Genomic DNA, 15,674 nt, shown 5'->3' on the forward strand with positions numbered 1-15,674 from the left:
GGTGTGCCGGGTGGATCCTGGTTGGGCGCATGCGGGAGTCTGTCTGACTGCCTCCCCGTTTCCAGTTTCAGGAAAAAAAAAAAAAAAGAGAGGAGTAATAGGGGGATATGTAGGGTCCAGCCTTTTGGTGAGCTGTAGATGGATGGAGTTCAGTGGTTCTGACTGCCAGTGGTCCTGTAAGGAGGCAAGCTTGAGGCAAAACTGCATGTCAGGAGTGGCATAAAAAGGGGAAAGGAAAGGGTCCCATCCATTCCCATAACCGAGACCTGTGAGGGAAGTAGAGGTCCAGAGTGTGATGACAAAACAGAGAAGGTAGCCCCCGTGTCCACAAGAAATGAGATGGACTTACCCAGTTGTTGCAGCATACCCTGGGTTCTCCGAGTCCAGGCCATGTCCTAGGAGTTCAGCGATGCGCCCACCTGGCTGGGTTGACCTTCCCATTCGGGTGGCTTGTCCTCCATGTAGAGGCGCCGAGGAAAAGCCTGTTGCCCAAAGGGGCAGTCACTCCGCCAGTGACTGGGCTGCTTGCAGTCAGGGCAGGGCTCAGTGGGCAGCTGCGGGCAGGGGCCCTGCCAGGACCAATGATCCTGCTTGCCACACTTAAAGCAAGCTGCTGGTGGCTCTGCTGGTCTCAGGGTTGCCACAAAAGTCAAGGTTTGGAGCGTTACCTTCTGCTGCATGCGGGCCTGGCAAACAGCCTTGGCCTGTTTCTACTAGTTGGGACCATTAAAAACTTTAAATGCCGTGTTCACAGGTCCTGGATAGGGGTTTTGGGGGGGGGGGGTTGAGAATAAGAGGAGGAGGGCTCATGCGGAGCCCGGCACCCAGATCCCACAGGAAACGCTGGAGCCAAAGGCAGCACAGGGCCAGAACTTCTTGCAAGAAAATTGGGGTTGGATGTCCTGAAAACCAGTGTAAGAGCCAATGCCAGGCTGAGAAAGGCCTGACGGAGGAGGGGTTTAAGAACAAGAACACAGTGGAGAAGGGAAGGGCCCCTGGCCAGCAGGGGAGGAGAAAGAGAGATGGTAGTGGTGGATAAGAAACAGGTTTTTGGAAAGGGAGTGGAGGGGGCTCTCAGAGGGAAGAGACCCGAGCACAAAAGAGGTCCGCAGAGGGACCAGAGAAGTCCCGAGAGAGGGGCGCCCCCGGGGATCAGACAGGAGGGAGAGAGAGTTGGGAGTCCACAGAGAAGGAAAGATCAGGAGTGGAGGTTTGAGGTGAGGTTTCTCTGGCCAGAAAAAGGCCTGTGCAGTGGAACAGGCGGCACAGAGATTAAGGACAGGTGCACGAATAATTAGAAGCCATGTATGTAAGAGATCTCCAATCAGTTTTCAGCTTTTTTGGCGATAGTTAAATTGGTGAGGGTGTTAAAACTGAAAGTCCCTTCAGTAGGCTAATTCAGTGGGTTCTGTGGCCTGGCCACAGCAGAGAAGAACAGTTTCTTCTTCTTTTTTTTTTTTTTTTAATTTTTATTTATTTATTCATTTTTTACAGAAACAGAGAGTGAGTCAGAGAGAGGGATAGATAGGGACAGACAGACAGGAACGGAGAGAGATGAGAAGCATCAATCATTAGTTTTGCATTGTGCGTTGCAACACCCTAGTTGTTCATTGATTGCTTTCTCATATGTGCCTTGATCGCGGGCCTTCAGCAGGCTGAGTAAACTCCTGCTGGAGCCAGCGACCTTGGGTTCAAGCTGGTGAGCGTTTTCCTCAAACCAGATGAGCCTGCACTCAAGCTGGCGATCTCGGGGTCTCGAACCCGGGCCCTCTGCATCCCAGTCCGACGCTCCATCCACTGCGCCACCTCCTGGTCAGGCTCTTCTTCTTTATAGAGGGAGATTCCTGTGCCCCCACAGCCGCCCTCAGCCCTCGGAGTGGTCAGATTTGAGTATTAGCATTCTAAAACTCAAGGTCTGGCCACGGACAGAAAAGGTAAAGTGGATGTGCTCCGGACATCTCCGATAGCACATGCACTCAGAACGGAAAGACTTCCCTGATGTAGCTACGGTTTCCGGACAGGGAGTCTCGGAGGAAAGAACTCAAGGGTGGCTGGAGGCAGGGGATATACTGCACTCTGCGCCAAAGTAGGTGGAAGGTCGGAGATCCTGGTTCTTTCTCGGAGGGGATGAGGAATAGGAGCGGTCCTTGCGGACTTGAACTCCTTCTGGGTTTTTGGCACCAAAACTTAAGGTATTTTTCCTGCCGAGAAGGAAGGAAGAGGCCAGAGCCACGAAGTGTGGAATAATAAAAGGCTTTATTGAATACAGAGCACACATCCCACCTGCCCGGTGAGGTTCCCTGGCCCCGAGGAAAGATGGAGGCCAGGGAAGTCGCAAGGATTAAACTGTGTGGGAGATATTTAAAGGGTCCCTCTAGGGAAGTGGAGCTAACATGACGTGGTGAAATCTCACTGGCTGGCAGACTGTCGCTTTTTCCAAAGGGTTCCTGTGAAGCTTCTTTTGGTGCGCTTGGTTGTGGGTGGTCCTAGCCAAAGTTCGCGGGTCTGGGTTCCCCACGTGACCATCCCCCATTATCCACTGACCTTACAGTAAGTATAAAAGGAGTAATGAGCTCTGTCACTGCAAAATATTACTCTGGAATATTCTAGAATTTAAAAAGCCCAGGAAAGAAAATCACTTGAATTTTTTTTTTAATATGTGTTATAATTGCACCCAGAATGAGTATGTGTTTAACATAGAAATTTAAAACTCTTTAGCAGCTTTCTCTCCTCATAAATGATTATTGATTATATGCTAATTTGATATGTATGTTTTAGACCTCTTGGCTTTTACATGAATATATATTTTTATATATTCATTATAGATTAGGTACAAACATATATCTGAAAAGAACCACATAAACAACAGGTTTTCTATTAAAAATTTTTTTTTGGAAATTTATGATTTTCTAGAAATCCATTTTCATGAAAATCCATTTCATCTGGATTTTCAGATGCCTTGGTATAAAGTCACTCATAACAATCTCTTAGCAGTTTATGTCTGAAAGTGAGCAGTGATGTCCCTGTTCCGTTCCTGATGCTCGCTGTTGGTGTCTTCTCTCTCTTTCCTTTGAGCAGGTCCTCTATGGCTTAACCGTTTTCTTACATTACACAAAATAATCTTTTTGGGGGGCTTTGTTAATTACTCTCTATTATTTCTGATTTATTAATTCCTATTCTGATTTTATTAATTGTTTTTTCCCTTCAGGTTTTATTTTCTGCTTTAAAATAAATAAAAACAATTATTTCTATGGAGTTTGGTTTTATTCTACCAATTTGACATATATTAGACGTATCTCTATCTTTTCCGGTGGTTTCCCTCTGTTTCTCCAATACCTCTCTCTTATTAACCACCTACCAGCTTGCTAATTTTTTCATACTGCACCTCTTTTTTTTTAAGCAAACATTGAGTTTTTAAAAATATTTTTGGTTCCTTTAAAAATCAGTTGTCACTTTTTATAGTTTACGATTTCCTGCTCAGCCTTAAGTCTTTGAGAGTCAGGTTTTGATGATAATGGTTCTTAATTTTATGTGTGTGTGTATGTATATATGTTAAATATATACACATATACATACATATCTATAACATATATATATGTGTGTGTGTGTGTGTGTGTGTATATATATTTTTTCTTTTTTTTTGGTTTGTACTATATCTTTTTTCCTTGGTTATTTCTGGGACTAATTTGGAGTCTAGTTTTCTCCAATGTGGATTTATTTTCCTTTTCTTTTCCAAGTGAGAGGAGTATCCACCTGGCAGCCTCTAGGGCTGTTGCTCTGCCCATCTGGGTCCATGCTTGCAACTGAGCTAATTTTAGTACCTGAGGTGGAGGCTGCACAGAGCCGTCCTCAGCACCGGGGCTGATGCACTCAAACCAGTCAAGCCATGGCTGCAGGAGTGGAAGAGAGAGAGGGAGAGAGAAAAGAGAGACGGAGGGGAGAAGAGCAGATAAGCGCTTCTTCTGTGTGCCTTGACTAGAAATCGAACCTGGGACATTTACATACCAGGTCAGCGTTTTACCACTGAGCCAACTGGCCAGGGCCTAGTGTAGATTGTTTACCACTGCTTTTAAAAAATGATTTTTCTAGTGTTATTACTATAGACATACCATAATGTATATAATTATTTGTATATTAATGGGCATTCAGGTAGTTTTTAGTTTTTTACTATTATAAACAATGATGCAGAACATATCATTGTACATAGTATTAGGGTATCCTAGGGAAACTTAGTAACTAGAAATCCTCCCTCTTTTCAACATATGGAACAAATTGAAAATAAAAAGCACACAAAAAAGCAAAATATTACCTTTATTACTGATGTTAGGTGAGTTGATGTTGCTTTAGAAGTGTTGATGGGGAGATGAACCCCTCTGGTCCTCCATCGTGAGGTCCGCTTACCCACCACAGCTGCCCTGGGTTTGTGCTGGCCATGCCCTCTGCAGTTGGCCCACAGCCAACCTGGTGTAACTCACAGGGCACTTTTCACCTAAGCATGGAGGAGAGCCTGTGTTCTTGGAGGGCAGGCCTGTTTCCAAAACTGGAAATAAGGGGGTATAGCATCGCCTAGGGTAAGCCTATTTATTCATTTTTAAATTAGCCATTTAGATAAATAATTTGTTGGGATAGAAAAAGTTTTGGGGCCAGTATAATAGGACAGTGGGACCCACCTCTGCAGTGCTGTGTGTATTTAGCATTTCAGGGAAGAAGAGCACCTCTGTACAACTGTGTACCCTGGACACTGTCGCTGGGACACAGTGTTAGAAAGCCCGTCTGGCAGCAGGGCAGGGGTCCCCAAACTACAGCCTGGCATGCGGCCCCCTGAGGCCATTTATCCGGCCCCCGCCGCACTTCCAAAAGGAGCACTGCTTTCATTGGTGGTCAGTGAGAGAAGCATAGTTCCCATTGAAATACTGGTCAGTTTGTTGATTTAAATTTACTTGTTCTTTATTTTAAATATTGTATTTGTTCCCGTTTTGTTTTTTTACTTTAAAATAAGATATGTGCAGTGTGCATAGGGATTTGTTCATAGTTTTTTTTATAGTCCGGCCCTCCAACAGTCTGAGGGACAGTGAACTGGCCCCCTGTGTAAAAAGTTTGGGGACCCCTGGGTTAGAGCCTGCACTCCCGCTGAACTGGTCTCAGTGCTGAGCCAGCTCCCTGCTAAGCTGCCGGAATGTGGAAGAAAATGTGCCTCCACATCATCTGCGTGTGTCCGTTCTAATTAGCTAGTGTTTTGTTACTTTCTAGTTCACTTAATGCATATTGGTCAGAGAAGGGCTGTGATATTTGTGTTGTTTTGAATTGATTGTTCGTTGTGCTTTTGTTTGTTGATGCTGGTTATTTAGTGCATAGATAGTTTCTAGATCTTCATTACAAATTTCTCCTTTATTCAATGTTGTAAAGTGCCTTATTTTGGCCTAGATGATGCTTTGACCCATATATTGCCCTTATATGTTCAGATTATGAGATGCTTTCTTTGTATTTGAGTCTGGAGTCCGAGGCACCATATCCATCCTTGAATATTTTTAAATTGTATTTTATCTTCTGTTTTAGATGTTTCTCTAATGTTCCTTGTCATTGGGTTTTGCTTTGTGATCTAATCAGAGTCTTTTTCTTACTGGACAAGTGCAGCTTCCTTCATTGTGTGACTGTGTCTGGTGTTAGGCTGGCGTGGTTTGCTGTGCCTTCTGATTTGGTGATTTTACATTTTAAAAATACATATACTATGTTTTTCTGTTTTTATTTTCCTATTTGTGTGTTTATTCTGATAATGGGAAAGAGCTGTATTTTTATCTTCCCTGGTTATTAATATTATAACTTCTGTAGTGTACTTGGGCCGCTGTTCCTTAGGAAGCTCTGATGACTTCTTACTCTGAGCAGTGATAGAATTGTATATTTCTCATTTTAAATTCTTCCTTTCCACATTTCTCTTATCCTGTAATTTTTTCTTAGTGTTTTCTTTATAATTTTAAATTGATTCATGTGTATTACTTGATTTGTTGATTGTAAATTTTATCACTCAGTTGACCCAGTGACCTCTGTGTGCTTACTTCTGTTGTATCTATCATTTTCATATTCATCAAGTCATATAATATGAAAATCAAGTCATAAAAACAGGTTTATTGAAGTATAATTGCCCTACAATAAATGGCTCACAGTAAGGTGTACAGTGTGGTAACTTGGACTGTGAAAACATCATCACTCCAGGTGATGGATGTATCCATCACTCCCAGAAGTTTCCTCATGGCCCTTGGTGATTCCTTCCTTCTGCCCCTCCCTGCCCCCACCTGTCCCCACACAGCTATTGAGTTACTTTTCTTTCACTAGAGACTAGTTTCCATTTTAAGAATGTTTTATAAATGGGACAGTGTGGATTGATTTTGCATGTCCCCTTTCTATCAGCATGTTTGTTGTGGAGGTCGTCGATGTTCAGCAGTGTTAGTATTGGTTCCTTCTTGTTGCTAAGTTGTGTCCAATTGTCTGGATGTGTTGCATGGGGATGGTTGGGTTATGTCCAGGGTTGGGGCAGCTGCACATAAAGCCGCCACAAACATTTGAGTGTAAATATTTGTTACCATTACACTTAGGAGCCTTACCTCATAGAGCTCTGGTTCTTACTCCCCCTCCTCTCTTTGCAGGGGTCAGCGTGTTACCCTGCGGGAAGGTGAGATGGTCAGGTTCCATGTGGTTTCTGGTGTCCAGACCTTCCCCTGGGGATCTTGTTAATGTGCCGATCCTTCAGGAGCCTGGGGTAGGCCTGGGATTCCACATGTCACAGCCTCCCGGCGACCCTAGTGTTGCAGGTTCATATCCTGAATAGTGAGATGTGGAACCCAAAAGTTCATGAGGCAAGGCAGGAGTGGTCTCCATCTTTCCTACCAGGTAAAAGTGTGTTTTTATCAGAAACAGAAGTGAGCACATTTGCCATGTCAGATGGCGTGGGGAGCGCCGGGAGCTTTGTGAGCTCTGGAGCAGCCGGTGGCTGCGGAGTCAGCCACACTGACAGCACTGCTCCAGACAGGGCTGCCGAGGGGACGTGAGTGGGGACGTCTCTGCACTGTCTCCTCTGCGTTTCCCTCAAGGGGGTTTTTTGATTTGGAATTTTGATAGGAAATGGTTGTTCTGGTGTTGGCCTTTCCTACTTTTTAAAAAGTAATTTTTACTTATTGATTTTAGAGAAATAGGAAGAGGGCAGAGATACACACAGAGAGAAACATTGATGTGTAGTTCCACTTACTTTTGCATTCATTGGTGGATTCTCATATGTGTCCTAACTGGGGATTGAACCTGTAACCTTTGGGTGCATCAGGATGATGCCTTAACCAGCTGAGCTGGCTATTCCTCCTTTAGTAACCTATATAGTCATGTACTGGGGGCAGTCTGGGTTTACAGTTCCCAGGGAAAACTCAAGTCAGATGTCTATTATAGCAGTGTTTTTCAGGCAGAAATTTTGTGCTGGTCCACAAAAGAATCAACCACCCTGATGTTGTATGAAGATAACAGATTCAGTGATCTTAGTTGAATTTGCTTATGCTCCAGGTGATTTTTGCTTCAGTGGTCCCTGAAATAATTCTCCTATTCTCACCAGTCCCCAAGTATAAAAAGTTTGAAAACCACTGTATTATAGTGAACTGACTGGTGCCTTGCAGCAGTCCCTGGGCCTCCCCTGGTAGGACTTAATTAGCTGTGGTGTCACTCTGAGACTCCAGGAATTAGCGGAGCACAGGCAGTGTGCCCGTCAGACTGCCCGAGGAGCCTCACCTTTCCCCCTCCTCAGGTTACACAGTCATGGGTCCTTAGGGAAGACTGGAAGGATGAGGTACAATGCTGAGCCTTACCTCAGTGTCTCTGGGTCCAGGCGATGAGAACTGGCTTTGGGCAGCATTGGTTATGAACAAGACCTGAAGCCAGACCACCTGTGCTTGAATTGTGGTTACAGCAGGCAAGAAACAGCCACTTCACTGCCCAGTGTCTTCATCTGTGAAGTGAGGGCCACACTAGCTCTGAGGTCATAAGGCTGGCCGGAGGTTTGAATAGTGTTTCTAAGGTGCATAGGACAGTGGCACACAAAGTAAAACCTTCCTAGTATTTTCTCGTTAGCTACATAGAGAGGCAGGTGGCTAAGTAATAAGCTTAGAAAACTAGGCAGCTTTTCCCACCCACAGTGCTCACTCTTCTGATTTTTGGGCTCCAGCCTCTGTCTGGTGAAGTGAGTATGTTTGTCAGTGTGCAGGCTGGCTCCGTTCTCAGTGGCCCTGGATGGACCACAGGGGAGCCAAGCCACTTTGGGCAGGAGTAGTTTATCCTACTTTTAAACTTTGATAGTGGGAGTGGGCATAGTACATTAAACTGAAGGTGAAGTTTTAGCTGAAATTAAAGATAATTAGGATTTTATTATATTTTCAGTTAAACTTGGATTTTGTTTCTATTCTTCTTGAACAATTTCAATAAAGTTAGACTACCAGTATACTGTGCAGGAATTTCTTTTGAAATATTTGATTTCTCTGTTTTGTAAAAGAACACTATTTTTTAAAGAAAAACCAAATTTAAAAGCCATGCCACTAGCTTTTTTTTGGTAATAATCAGACTATTTATATTTTGTAGAGACATTAAAAAACCCACATGATGTGATTATGTGTTGTATCTCAGAGTTGAAGATAGACCCCCAGTTCCCTTTCCGCCAGGTCCGTGGTTTTCTGGCCTCAGTTACCCTTACAGCAGGCCTCCTGTGGACCACGGAAGTCGACCAGAGCCTTCCCTTGGACCTCTTTTATTTTCCTCTTAAGATAGCAAAACTTTCATTGTTTGCTTTAATTATATTTTTAGGAGCATTTCAAAGGATTATTAGCTTCTTTGTCATACCTGGCTTATTTCCTGGTACTACACTCAAAATAGCATCTGACCCTATCGGTTGTGTAACGTGGAGTCAGTTTCTTCCCACTGCCGTTGGGAACAGCCTCTGGCAGGTCCTGTTTTAATCGGTTGGCTCATATAACTGCCATTTTGGTATTTCTCAGTTTTTGGAACTGATTATCTGCCTTTCTAAAATTGAGGTTTCTCTAAGATTATTAAGTGCTCTCAAATAGAAAGACTAGATATAAATAAAACCCAGCATATTAGGTAACTATGAAAGTAGCATGTACTTTGAGATGACTCATATTTTTCTGAGAAAAATTTATTAAGGAAAACATTTTTCAACTTTTCAACTGTAATTGAAAAAATAAATTAACAAAGAAGAAAAACAATCATTCAGAGCAAAATTAGGATTTTGTGTAATTCCAGGATTTAAAATATTGCAAAATGGTTGAAATTAATTACTTATTGAATATTAAACTGTTCTATTAAATGATTCTTTAGTAGGAAAAATTTATATCATGCTTTATATAATGGCAGCTTATGTTAATTAATATTTGAAAGTACCATGTAATTTATGTATTTAATGAGTTGAGCATGTTAATTTTCTATTTTCCTTGTATTTTTTTTTCTTTTTCAAGTGAGAGGAGGGGAGATAGACAGATGCCCGCATGTGTCTGAACCAGGATCCACCCAGCATCCCCCATCTGGGGTTGATGCTCTGCCCATTTGGGGCCATGCTCGCAACTGAGCTATTTTTAGCACCTGAGGTGGAAGCTCCATGGAGCTATCCTCAGTGCCTAGGGACAATGCACTTGAACCAGTCAAACCATGGCTGCAGGAGGGGAGAGAGAGAGAGAGAGAGAGAGAGAGAGGGAGGGAGGGGTAGGGGGAGGGAGAGGGAGAAAGAGAGAAAGAGAGAAAGAAAGAAAGAAAGAAAGAAAAGAAAAGAAAAAAGAAAAAGAAGAGAAAGAAGGGGAGGGGGTGTGGAGAAGCAGATGGTCACTTCTCCTGGGTGCCCTGGCCAGGAATTGAACCTAGGACACCCACACGCTGGGCTGACACTCTACCACTGAGCCAATCGGCCAGGGCCTTACTTCTTAATTGAAATATAATTGACATATAACATTATGTAGGTATAAGGTGTACAACATGTTGATTTGATATATTTAAATATTGCAGTATGATCACCCCCATAGCATTTGGCAACACCTCTGCCGTGCCACACAGCTCTGTTCTGTGGTGAGCACAATGAAGAGATGGTGCCCTTTATATCACATTCTGTGAAGCAGAATCCTTCCCATTAATTTTATTTATGACAGTGGAAAGGTAAAGGTTTTTTTTTTTAATGCTTTTATTAATCTTGATAGCAAATTTCAGTGTTTTTTGTTCCTAGGTCATGAGCAAAGGTTTGAGCTTGAGAAAAAATACCCTTTGATCAGTCACCTTGGGATTTTGGTGCATTGGTGACATCTTGTTCTGTAAACTAACAGCTTTTGTTTTCCATGCCTTGCTAGGCTGGCCTAGCTTCACATTCCCATAGTCAAAAATAAAATTAATAGGAAGAATTCTGCTTCATAGAATAATTAACCAGTTTTTATATAAGTTATAAACATGAAATCTGTGTGTTTTCTGTTATGAAAGTCTCACCAACGGAACGTTCTGTTTCTGCACTGAAGGAAGTCTAGTTTGTGTCTGGGGCTGGCTAACCCTTTCCCAATTGGGCTTCTGTGTCGGTTTCCTGCACTTTTCCAGAGCCTCCTCTGTCTCTGATGTAAGTGTGGTGTTAGAAAGGGCCCGGCCATCTTGCAGCTGTGTTCCTTGTCCTGGCTAGTAAACGAGGGATCTGGTGTGTTGGAGCCCCGGCAGCCAAGGGAAGCCACAAAGGATCGTGAATTAAGTCATTTAAACTTGAAATTTATCTGAGTTAACATCGTATAAAATACTATAGGCTCTAAGATCATGAAGTCAGACTTATGATTCTTATAATTCAACAGAAAGTTGTGAAAGTATTTCAGTAATACGGGAAGATTTAAAGGCATATTTATATGATGAAACACTATATTGTCATTCCATGTGTCTGAAAAACAACATTGAAGGAAATGGTTATTTTGTTAGAGACAAAACGGATACAAAGTTCTGTTTGTAGTAGCCCATTTGAAAATATATTTGCAAAAGAAAAAAATCTAAAGTAAATTCCACAGTAAGGTAACTTACTAAAGGAGCAGGAAATCTTTCTTCTATTCCAGCCAATCTCCCGGTGCCGACCATTGCTGCCCTGGACGGACTGGCTCTAGGTGGTGGTCTGGAGCTGGCATTGGCCTGTGATATAAGAGTGGCAGGTAAGACGTCATCCTATTGCAAGTAATGTTTGTAAAATGATGTTTTTCTCTTACTCTACTGTATTCTTCTCCTGTTGTTGAGTGGAACGTGTAGAAAAGAAGCCAGCTGTTGGGCTTAAGGAAGCACTCAGCCTTCCTCGGCAGGAAGCCGTCTTGGGAGCCTCTTGCTGCAGCCTCAGCAGCAGGCCTGGGGAATGGGCATGGGGTCAGACAGCTCTGACTTTGACTCTCAGGTCCTGCCCTTTTTAGACCGGTTTCCTCCTCTCAGCTGGGGGAAATGACAGTTGCTGTTCTGAAGATTAAATGAGTTCATCTGTGGCATGCGTCTAGTCCAAGCATTTAATTATTGTTAGCTGTGGTTATAATAACTTGATCTCTTTGATGCTCCCTTCCTGGATAGTCTTCTGAGGATTGGGAGAGGTGATTAGGAAAAGAATGATGAAAGCAGTGAGTGCTGGTAGTGTGCTGAGTGTTGACTTGGTGCCTAGCACTGTTCTCAGCACTTGACGTGCATTATTAGCTCACTTCATCTTTCTAGCAGCCCGATGGGTTAAGTACTTTGTGGTGCGTCAGGAAGTCCGGGCAGAGAGCGATGCAGGAACAGGACCCTGGGCAGTGACCGAGCAGGGACTTGAACCGGGTAGTCTGGTGTCACAGCCCTCGTTCCTGATGAAGCAGGCAGACAGTATTTGTCACTCTTCTTCCCCAAGTGCCACTATCCCTTCTGATGGAGCTGCCTGTGAGAGGAGAATCAGTATAACTGTGTTTTTAATGATTTTATGGTGACTTCTTTGGGGTTTGTAGTTCCTGGACCACGTATACTTTCCTCCCTCTCTCCCTTTATTTTGGGTCTCTGTTTTCTTGTCTGAAATCATTGGGTTTTAAATTGAAAAGCTGAGGTACATGTAATCTATTTCGGAAAGAGGGCAGATTCCGGGAACTTGGCTTTGTTTGGGAAGCAGTCCAAGTACTTATGGATATTGAAATGAAGAAATAATTAAGATGTTTAAGTAGCCCTAAAACACACATGAAAAGAGGAGCCCTGTCCAGCTGTTGGCACAGTAAAACCATTTGTCAAAAGTACCTAGAGATTTGGCCTCAAAAAGTTGCTGTATGTGATCTGACATATTAAGCTGTTTGATCTGGAGAACTGTTCAGGCGGCTAAAAGATTTTTACTTGTCAGACAGCCTCGCTCCTCATCCTGAGTAAGGAGTGGGACTGAACCCTTCACACAGGACCTGGCAGTATCAGGTCCAGTTATGTAGTTACCACCTTGGTCTTTCTGCATCGAAAATTATTTCTCTGCCAACCAATTTTTAATAGAAAATGCATGAATCTTTCAGTATACAGGATGGGGCAAAAGTAGGTTTACAGTATTTAAATTAAATACAGTATTGTATTGAATTAATGCAATAATAATAAATAATAATACAAGAATAAATTCTATTTTGCATACTCACAGCTGTAAACCGTTTGCCCAATCCTGTATATAATTTTAAGTGTTACTTATTTTCATAACTCAGTGCCTTCTGAAGTGATTTTTGAAAAGATTTGTGACAACAGTTTAGTTGGTAAATAGAATACAGTTGTTCCCCTTTGTCCCAGGGATATAGATTCCAAGACACCCCCTTCCCCACAGTGCCTGGAACCTTGGATAGTCCTGAACCCTATATATACTGTGTTTTGCCCTCTACGTACACACCTTTCCCTTAAAGCAGGGGTCTCAAACTCAACTCAGCATGTGGGCCGCAGAGCAAGATCACAGCCGTTCGGCAGGCCGCGCTAGGTCTACAAAAGGCAACTGTTACGCAACACTTTTCTCACTGCAGTTGAAAACAAAAAAAAATCAGTACAACAAGCACAATCGTACATGCAGTTTACTCAGTGTCACAAAACGACCAGAAACTGTAGTTCGCATCACAACTGCTGTTAACTAAGCTAATATCTAGCTAGGATGCTAGAGAAATGAAAAATACAAGTAGGCCCCTAGGCTTACTTAATTTTATCCAAAATATTTTGAACTTCGTGGATTAGTCTGCGGGCCGCACAAAATTGTTCGGCGGGCCTCGAGTTTGAGACCCTTGCCTTAAAGGAAGCACTTTATGGCTTCCTTCTGGCATTGGCATGTTGCCAACATCACTGCTCTTTTGCTTCAGGCCATTATTAAGTAAAAGAAGGCTGCCATCAACACAAGCATTGCAGAGCTGCTCTGAGAACCGACATGGCCACTATGTGACTAATGGGTTGTGTCTACAGCGTGGAGGCGCTGGACAAAGGGGCGATTCACGTCCCGGGTGGGACAGAGGTGGGCAGAGGCTTAATCATACCACCCCAGAAAGACATGCAATTTAAATCTTACAGATTGTTTACTTCTGGAATTTCCCATTTCATATTTTTGGACAGCATTTGTCCTTGGGTAGCTGAAACTGGGCAGCAGCTGGGTAAGGGGATGACTCTTGTCTCTAGCTTGCTTTCCTGACTTTTTAAAGTCATCATAAAAATGAATTTGATTATATGGATAATACTTAATGTTCTTCCTTACTTTTCAGCTTCCTCTGCGAAAATGGGCCTGGTTGAAACAAAGTTGGCAATTATTCCTGGTGCAGGTATGAATTGATCACGCCCACCTTGATTTGTTCTTTAAATGGGATAGAGAGGCGTTAGTGAAAGGCGGCGTTTTGGGTGGAGAGATTGCACTGTTAGCTTCTACAGTGGAGCCTTGTGCAGTGTGTGCCCTCTGCGTAAGCAGCTGCAGAGACGGTGGGGTAGCTGGCTGTCCCTTGTGTCCTCACCTGTGCTTTTCTGTACGATTGCTTCACTTCTAAATTATTGTATGGTCGCATTATTCTTGAAGGATGATACCACTATTTTGAAACTTTTATGTGGGTGTATAAATGTGTATATACAGAGAACTCCGCGCACGCACTGGATGGCTGGTGTCTGTGTGGCCAGACGAGGGCTGGGGCCACAGGGCCACGGTGGCGTATACGCTGCTAATGTAGAAATGACAGCAGCTGCTTTCAGAAGACTCAGTTAAGAAAGTACTTTTTCAACACTGACAACTAAATCCTGCAGCACCTGATAAATCTGAAATTTTTGTTCTTTTGTCTGATGCAGAGCATTTGGTAATATTCACATTATATGTAGCTATTTATTCAAAAAATAGACTTCATTTGATGATGTGCACATTGGTAACTTACTAGTATTTGAATGAAATAACAGTAACTGTTTAAAATTAAAGGCAGTATTAAATACTTCAGGCATGTTTGTACCTGAATAGGTTAAAATGGTATGTTTAACCATATTATTGTAAGAGTATCCAGGTTAGGGTGTATAGGCAGAAATTAAAACCTAATTCAGTGAAACTGAAGACTACAGCATGTAAGACTCACTAAGTTTCCTACTTCGGTGACCCATGAAAGTGCTATTCTTAGAGGTAAAAACATGTGATATCTACCTGTTCCATCTGCCAACCTGTTTTGTAGTCACTAATGAAAACTCAAAAAGATGTATAAGAAAATATATCCAATCAAAGAGTTATCAGGTAACTAATATGTGAAATGAAAACAAGGTTTAGAAAAATGATACGATGTTTTATAAATTCTTTTAAACAGTAAGCAATTGCTAGTAATTAGGATGAAGTAATCCTAGAGATAGTAACTATAGTTGAATGGTGGCCCCCCCAAAAGAAATATTGATAGAAGCGTGAATCCTGTGCTGTGACCTTATTTGGAAAAGGGATCTTTGCAGATATAATTAAGTTAAGGATCTTAAGATGAGGTCATGCTGGATTATTTGAAGAAGCTTAAATCCAGGGACAAGTGTCTTACAGAAGAGGAGAAAACTTAGATAGAAGAACAGAAATGGAGAGAAGAAGCCCATGTGAGGACAACGGCAGAGATGGGGAGCTGTGTGTACAAGACAAGGGCGCCCGGGTTACTGGCAGTCACCAGAAGCTAGGGGGTCTTCCTCAGAGCCTCTGGAGGAAGCAGTCCTGCCAACATCGTGAGCTTGGACTCCGGCCTCCAGGACTGTGAGGGTGAACTTCTGTTGTTCTAAGCCACCAAGTTTGTGTTTGTTTGTTACAGCAGCCCTGGGAAACTGATACAGTTGTGTTTAATGCTTGTCATTTAATTTTTTTTTAAATTTTAAAACATTTTTATTTATTGATTTTAGAGAGGAATGGAGAGTGAGCGAGAGAGAAACATTGATTTGTTATCCACCTGTTTATATGCACTCATTGGTTGATTCTTAAATGTGTCCCGAACGAGGATGAAATCTGCAACCTTAGCATGTCAGGACGATGCTCTAACCAAATGAGCTACCTGGCTAGGGCCCCTTAAGTCATTTTTTTAAACACAGAGACTTAGTATGTAGCAGAAATGGGGAGTGGGAAAAAGGTGAACTTGGTAATTTGGATATTTGTCAGGTTCTGCATGTGAAATGTTTTGTGTTAATACCACCAGGAGGTAGAG

General features: G+C 42.7%; 1 protein-coding gene across 5 annotated transcripts in view; it reads left to right on the top strand.

Moving 5' to 3' along the window:
• Positions 1–15,674, top strand: part of AUH (AU RNA binding methylglutaconyl-CoA hydratase) — a 162,560-nt gene that overhangs the window by 55,681 nt on the left and 91,205 nt on the right. For 4 of the 5 annotated variants that reach the window (XR_010729108.1, XM_066257507.1, XM_066257509.1 and 1 more), the window contains 2 exons: positions 11,106–11,198; positions 13,749–13,805. The exons of the other annotated variant lie outside the window; for it this stretch is intronic. Coding sequence is in view for 3 of the 4 variants with exons in the window: in XM_066257507.1 (XP_066113604.1) it covers positions 11,106–11,198; positions 13,749–13,805 (150 nt within the window). In the remaining variant the exon portion in view is untranslated. The remainder of the gene's footprint in view (positions 1–11,105; positions 11,199–13,748; positions 13,806–15,674) is intronic. 5 annotated transcript variants of the gene reach the window in all.

This window comes from Saccopteryx bilineata, chromosome 2, assembly GCF_036850765.1.
Source record: "Saccopteryx bilineata isolate mSacBil1 chromosome 2, mSacBil1_pri_phased_curated, whole genome shotgun sequence".
Lineage (NCBI taxonomy): Eukaryota > Metazoa > Chordata > Mammalia > Chiroptera > Emballonuridae > Saccopteryx > Saccopteryx bilineata.